The sequence below is a fragment of the Mastomys coucha genome, unplaced genomic scaffold (assembly GCF_008632895.1).
Source record: "Mastomys coucha isolate ucsf_1 unplaced genomic scaffold, UCSF_Mcou_1 pScaffold18, whole genome shotgun sequence".
NCBI classification, from domain to species: Eukaryota; Metazoa; Chordata; class Mammalia; order Rodentia; family Muridae; genus Mastomys; species Mastomys coucha.
Genome location: NW_022196900.1, coordinates 6,352,766 through 6,359,937, shown reverse-complemented (window position 1 = coordinate 6,359,937; position 7,172 = coordinate 6,352,766). Strand labels below are relative to the sequence as shown.

General features: G+C 39.3%; 1 protein-coding gene across 3 annotated transcripts in view; it reads right to left on the bottom strand.

Moving 5' to 3' along the window:
• Positions 1-7,172, bottom strand: part of Dcaf10 (DDB1 and CUL4 associated factor 10) — a 45,417-nt gene that overhangs the window by 20,580 nt on the left and 17,665 nt on the right. For 2 of the 3 annotated variants that reach the window (XR_004120771.1, XM_031377289.1), the window contains exon 3: positions 1,995-2,192. The exons of the other annotated variant lie outside the window; for it this stretch is intronic. Coding sequence is in view for 1 of the 2 variants with exons in the window: in XM_031377289.1 (XP_031233149.1) it covers positions 1,995-2,192 (198 nt within the window). In the remaining variant the exon portion in view is untranslated. The remainder of the gene's footprint in view (positions 1-1,994; positions 2,193-7,172) is intronic. 3 annotated transcript variants of the gene reach the window in all.

Sequence of the window (7,172 nt, the reverse complement as noted above, 5' to 3'; positions counted from 1 at the left end):
AGAAATCCGCCTGCCTCTGCCTCCCAAGTGCTGGGATTAAAGGCGTGCGCCACCACCACCCGGCAAAATTAGCCTTTTAATACAGTACCTCTTTATTGATTATAATGCTTCTTGCCTTTCATTTCTTTTTGTCTGCTACAACTGTTTTCTTCTAATGAATAGTTAGCTGTTTTTTCCCTGTTCTATTTACTGGCTTTGTGTGTTTTATGGCTCATCTAGAGAACGGGCAGTTTAAGCCACTGTTTAATCTACCACTATCTTTTAATTGGCTACCTCAGTATTAGAGACAGAACCTAAGATACATGCCAGGCAGGTATTCTGCCACTGAGCCACATCATTGGCCCTTTTATTATAGTATTTTGAGACAAGGTCTTACAAAATTGGCTAATAGCCTTGAATTTACAGCTTTTTTGCCTAAACATTTCAAGTAGCTAGGATTACAGAGCCAGCTTGTTTTTGTTTTTCTGAGTCAAAGTGTTACTATGTAACCCAGGCTAGCCTTCAATTCCTCCTGCCTCAGATTCTCAAGTACAGGGATCATAGGAATATGCCCATGGCCTGTTTGCTTTTTAAATGACTCTATCTTCCCACTTTTATGCTTCCATTGGACTGACTGTTTAAGTTTTCACTCTTCTAACTTGGAAATTATTACTTTCATTCCTACTCAATTTTTCTTCCTAACTTAACACCTCATCCCACCCTACTTCACTCTCTTGCATTTATGTCTACATTTTAAAAGGTATGCTGTTTCTATTTGCTGAAAGACAATAACTCTGTTCTTTACTCAAATGATTGGGTGTACCTAGAATTTTGTTTTGTTTTGTTTTGTTTTCAGACACACCAGGAGAGGGCATCAGATCACATAACGGATGGTTGTGAGCCACCATGTGGTTGGTGGGATTGAACTCAGGACCTCTGGAAGAGCAGAGATAAAGGCTCTTAACCACTGAGCCATCTCTCCAGCTCGAATTTTTTTTTAAACTACTAAGAATATCTCCTTTTGAACATAACATCTGAAAGCTCTAATATGTCAACTATACTAACAATTCACCACACCATAGTTAGCAAAAGGCATACTTTAAGTATTTCCCAACCATCAACTCCGCAAACAATTTCTCCACAAGGAAACATTTTCTTGCAATGTTTCACAACTGATGTTACTATATAAATTGTGATGTGTATTATAGGACACTGAGAAACTATGGTCCAGGCCAAATTGGTGCCAACAGCTCTCCTCCTTCTTCCATACACTATCTAAACCCACAGACAACTCAAAAGATCCTATGCATTATTTCTAAACAGCTTCTAGATTAGCATCATTCCAAAGGAGACCTGACTAAAAAAAAAAAAAAAAAAAAAATGCATGAAAATAAAATTTAAAAAGTATAAAATAAGTACATTTAGAACCAAAGGGTCAAAGAGTGAGAAATATTTTTGTTTCACGTAAGAAATAAAAATATTTCCCCTACACTTAAGAAATTTCTTTTTTTTTTTTTTCTCGAAACAGGGTTTCTCTACGTAGCCCTGGCTGTCCTGGAACTCACTCTGTAGACCAGGATGCCCTCAAACTCACAGAGATCCACCTGCCTCTGCTTCCCTAAGTGCTGGGATTAAAGGTATGGACCACCACCATTGCTTTCTTCTTTTTTCGGAGACAAGAGCATTAAACCCAGGCTCCCCTCCCAGTTGCTATGGAACCAAGAATGACCTTGACCTTTGATCTTTCTGTGTCCATCTCTGCAGTGCCAGGATCACATGCTTCCATCATCATGTCTAACTTTATGCTGTAATGAGGAGCACATGCCTGGCTTCATGCGTGTGATGTAAGTGTTCAGTCAGCCGACATGCCCTCAGCCTGGGGATCACTTTTGATTGTTTTTAACACCCCACTCCCCGACTTTAGAGCAGAACAATTAACTTGTTCCCCATCTTTTAAAGAGAAAATATAAAGTTTTACAGTATTATATTCCTAACATGGTCTCCTACTTACAAACCTGTTAGTGTCCCAAATAATGACATTTCCATCAAATCCTGATGTTACTAAGAGTCTTGTATTAGTATCATATTCGATGTTCTTCACCCAGCTAGTGTGACCATGTAAAGTGCATACTTTGGTGTTCAATTTCCTCAGATCCCATAGTGCTATTGTGGTATCATCAGAGCAGGTAGCAAAGAGCCGGTTATCAAGAAATCTACAAAAGCAGAAAAGAAAAACTGGTTCATTTAATCTCTACTGAAAGAAAATATGACTTTAGAACAATCTCTATATTACCATCAGGAAACAAAGACTGCACCTCCCTGTAGAACCCCAGCCATTCTGACACAATAGACTGTACCCCTTGTCTATACAGCCATATTGCCAGGCTGCTGATGAATAATTAGAGATATACTGTAACTGGCCTATGTCACTTAATTTATTTGAAACTAGAAATTGCGAACAGGTATTTAGAGCACATTTGATAGAAAGAAAAGAAAGAACTCCAGAATCTGCCCAGGAAGTGAAAAGAAAGCTGGATAGGCAACAGATTTTAAGGACTTGACTGCTTAGTAGATGCTGTATTAGATAAAGGATTCTAATAAAAGAGATCTGCTACAAGTCATTTCTCTTCCTATTTACAACTGACTTACATATAAACCTTGCAATTCAAATCACCATCATTTAAATCTATTAATTCAGAAGCATTCCCCAAATAATCTCCCATAACATTTTATTAGTCACAACTGTAAGACACACTTAGATTATGAGATTTATCATTTTTACTAATTTCCAATCCTTAGTAACAATATACTTTATACAAATATTTATAACTGACCACTCACACTTTCGTTTCTGTCTAATTTAATAGTATCTTTAGCAAACACAGTTACATATAACTTCCTAGTCTCCAGTAAAACAAAGAAACTCTGGAGCTTTTTCCAACATAAAATTATATATAATTCTTTCCAAAATAAACACCAATATCCATAAACAACTTCATGACCTTCCTAAGATTTATCATTGCATTTTTTTCTTTTCTCTAACCACATAGCACCTGGTATTCCCAGGCTATCTCCCACTCAAATACTAGCCAGGCATGGCCCCTGCTCTGAAGCTCTACATGTGAACTTGCCTACTACATTCAGAGCAGTACGGTCATAGCCTTACCATGGCTTTAATTCTAGGTCCACCTTCTTCCTTAATTTTGTTTACTTTTTAATATTTAACTGTCATTTCTTCCAGGAAGCCTTTCCTCACTATCTAGTCTAGGGTAGCTTATAACTTTTCTAAAGCAACCCCAAGCACTCTATAATTTTGGGTGCATGCGTAGTGTATTTGTGTATGCACGTGTTCTCGCTTGTGGGATCAGAGGTTGTCTTCCTATATTGTTCTTCACCTTATTTTTTCAGGTTGGGTCTCTTGACTGACCCTTCCCACGCCTGCTAGAATGTGGTTCCACATGAGTGCTGCTGAGCCAGTTTTCTGTGGATGCTGAGATCTGAACTGAGAGTCTTATGTATGCATTTTATCTCTGACCTATTTTCCCAAACCAGTTCTATATATTCCTTCTTGGTTTTGTTTTTAGTTTTTGAGACAAGGTTTCTCTGTGTAGCCCTGACTGTCCTGGAACTCACTCTGTAGACCAGGCTGGCCTCTGCTAAGGAGCAACTTTATAAGGCTATAAACTCCTTGAAGACAGGAGAAAGAACATACTACCACATGATTAAAGCTGCAGTGCCAAGTACATGCACTTGCTTGCTTGCTTATTTATTTATTTATTCACTCACTCATTCATTCATTCATTCATTCATTCATTCATATATTCAATTTACTTAGAGACAAGGTATCATATAGCCCAGGTTGGCCCAAACTTGAGATGTAGCTGAAGACTACATTGAATTTATCTCACCGCAGGAGAGGGCCACCATGCTCAGTTTGTGTGGTATTGAAGATCAAACCCAGGGCTTGATGCATGCAAAGAAAGCACTTTAACTAAGCTCCATCTCCAGTTTCATCAGTAGATATTGTTCATTACCCAGAAGACAAAAACATTGCTACATAAGATAATTAGGTGAACTAAGCAAGGAGGGTGGTTAGGAAAGAGTAATATGAGCACTGACTAAAAATGAATAGAAACTCCCAGAGCTTAAGGAACATACAGTTATATAAAAAGACTGTTCTATGTGGGTAAGGAGACAAATGGGGAACTTATCATTGATTCATTCCAGTGATCCTAATGGCTTTTCTTCTCTCTTCCTGCCTCCTCTAAAGAGGATCTCACTATGTAGCCCTAGTTGACTTCAAATTCATTATGCAGAGCATGCTGGCCTGGAATTCACAGAGATCCTCCTGCCAAGCTGCTGCTTCTTCCCCAATGCTTCTTCTCCAAGATTCTTTGTATATTTTGGATATTAAAATATCTTTTATGCAAATATTACTTTTTAGTTATTTTATTAAGAAATACTGAAAAGCTGATTTCCTTCATCTTACTTTTAAAATAAAACCCCCAAATTTGGGGACCTAGTCCTCTAAATCATCTTCCTAAAACACTATGTAATCTCTTTCTCCCTTAAAGCCCTTGAGGAGGCCAGGCTTTGTTTTTCTGAGATTTTTCTCTCTCAGATCCTCTATTGCCAGTGATTTATTTGTATCTTGACCACTTCTCCAAAATCACTTTCAGGGTTTTGTGGAATTACACATGAATATACGTATATATATGTACATATATATGTGTGTGTGTGTGTGTGTGTGTGTGTGTGTGTGTGTGTGTATGCCAGTTAAGGGGAAATACTATATATATGTAAAATACAAATACACACATACATATACATATGTATATGTATATATATATACACATACTACAAATATATATATATATAGTACTTCCCCATACAAATATATATATATAGTACTTCCCCATAACTGGAGTATACTGCACTTGTATTGTATGAAATATACAAAATAACTCAACACTAACAAAAGACATCAAGAGGGAGAAACAGACTTGAGATTATGTAGGTACTACATTGGCTTTGTCACATCAACAAGTGAATATTTTTATAGTTACCTTAGGGCTTTCTCTTTACAACCTCATAACTATAGGGACCTAGACTGTTACATGGACTCTTATAAAGTTCTCATGAATAAGAAGTAAGCCTATGGGCTGGAGAGATGGCTCAGTGGTTAAGAGGATTGGCTGCTCTTCCAGAGGACCCAAGTTCAATTCCCAGTACCCACATGTCAGCTCACAACTGTCTGTGGCTCCAATTCCAGGGGATCTGACACCATCACAGACATACATGTAGGCAGAACCACCAATGCACACAAAATAAAAATAAGTAAATCTTAAGAAATAAGCCACTTCTTCTCTCTCTTCTCTCTCTTACCTCTTAGACTTTTGCTCTTCTTATCTTTACTTTCTCCTCTTCCCTTCCCCCTCTCTCCACATGGCCATAGCCAGCCACATGGTCATGGCCGGCCTCTACTTTCCTATCTCTTCTCTCTCCTTTCTATAATAAAACATCTTACGACCATGAAAAAGAAACAAAGGAAGGAAGGAAGAAAGAAAGAAATGAAGAAAGGAAGGAGGAAGGAAGGAAGGAAGGAAGGAAGGAAGGAAGGAAGGAAGGAAGGAAGGAAGGAAGGAAGCAAGCCTGGGAGTTGGTGAGATGGCTCAGTGGATAAGAGCACTGACTGGTCTTACGAAGGTCCTGAGTTCAAATCCCAGCAACCACATGGTGGCTTACAACTACCTGTAATGAGATCTGGCACCCTCTTCTGGTGTGTCTGAAGTCAGCCACAGTGTACTTATGTATAATAATAAAAAAATCTTTGGACCGGAGCAAGCAGGGACTGAGCGAACAGGGCCAATCAGAACGAGTGCGGGGTTGACCAGAGTAAGCAGAGGTCCTAGAATTCAGTTCCCAAACAACCACATGAAGGCTCACAACCATCTGTACAGCTACAGTGTACTCACATACATAAAATAAATAAATAAATCTTTAAAAAAAAGAAGCCTATAAAATAGATGTATTTAAATTAAACATTTTTTAACACATGAACAGAAAATATTTTCAGGTATTACAAGATTAACAATTCACAAAACTAAAACACAAACTAAAAGACATTACCAAGAATGTACAAAATGACTACCCAGAATGAAACCCAAAGCTGTATGCCCACATCTCTGGACACCTGTGCTTGAGGCAGTCTCATGGAACTATGTATGATTCCATTTCTACTACTTCCTATATATAAAGCCTTTGAAAAATCTCTTTGTAAGCGTGACAGTTTCCATATTCCTTAAAACAGATATGACATCTATCTTACATAAAGACATGATAAACATTAAACAGGCTGAGGCAGAAAGACAAGTTCAAGACCAGCCAGTATGATATAGTGAGTTTAAGGCCAGCCTGGCCTATACATGGCAAGACCCTACCTCAAAATACATATGTAAAAATTTTAATTAATCTGTGTGTGCACTCACTCTTTGATGGACGTGTAAAGGCAGAGTTAACTTTGTGGAATTGGTTCTCTCCTTCCACCATGTGGATCCAAGGGTTTAAATCCAGGCTGTCACGCTTGGCAGCAAAGCATCTTGTCCTCTACTCACCAAAAAATTTTAAAAATCTTAAAACAGAGAGGAAGCTCCACTCCCAGGCGCACTGACACACCGAGGATCAGAGAGGAGACCTTGGGTGCCAGCTCCGCAGCCAGTCCCACAACACCCTGAGGAAGCTCCACTCCCAGGTGCTCTGACACACCCAGGATCAGAGGTAAGCAGGAACCAACATCTGTCCCAAAACTGGGAGTAACTGGGTCCACTGGGACCAGGCACTTAGGAACTCCACCAGCCTAGTGACTCCGGTTCCTTCCGGTCTGTCTGGTTCAGTGTTCTGAGCAGACCTAGGGCACAAGCTCTGCAGCCAGTCCCACAACTTTCAGGTGATCTAACAAGCCCAGGATCCCAGGATCCCAGAATCACAGGATCACAGAGACAGCTTGACTCTGAGGAGTTCTGACACAACCAGAATCACAGGAAGGACAGGCTCCAGTCAGATTTAGCAAGGGCAGGTAGCACTAGAGTTAACCAGATGGCAGGGGGCAAGCGTAAGAAAATAACGCAAACCAAGGTCACTTGCCATCATCAGAACCCAATTCTCCCACTATAGCAAGTCCTGGACACACCATC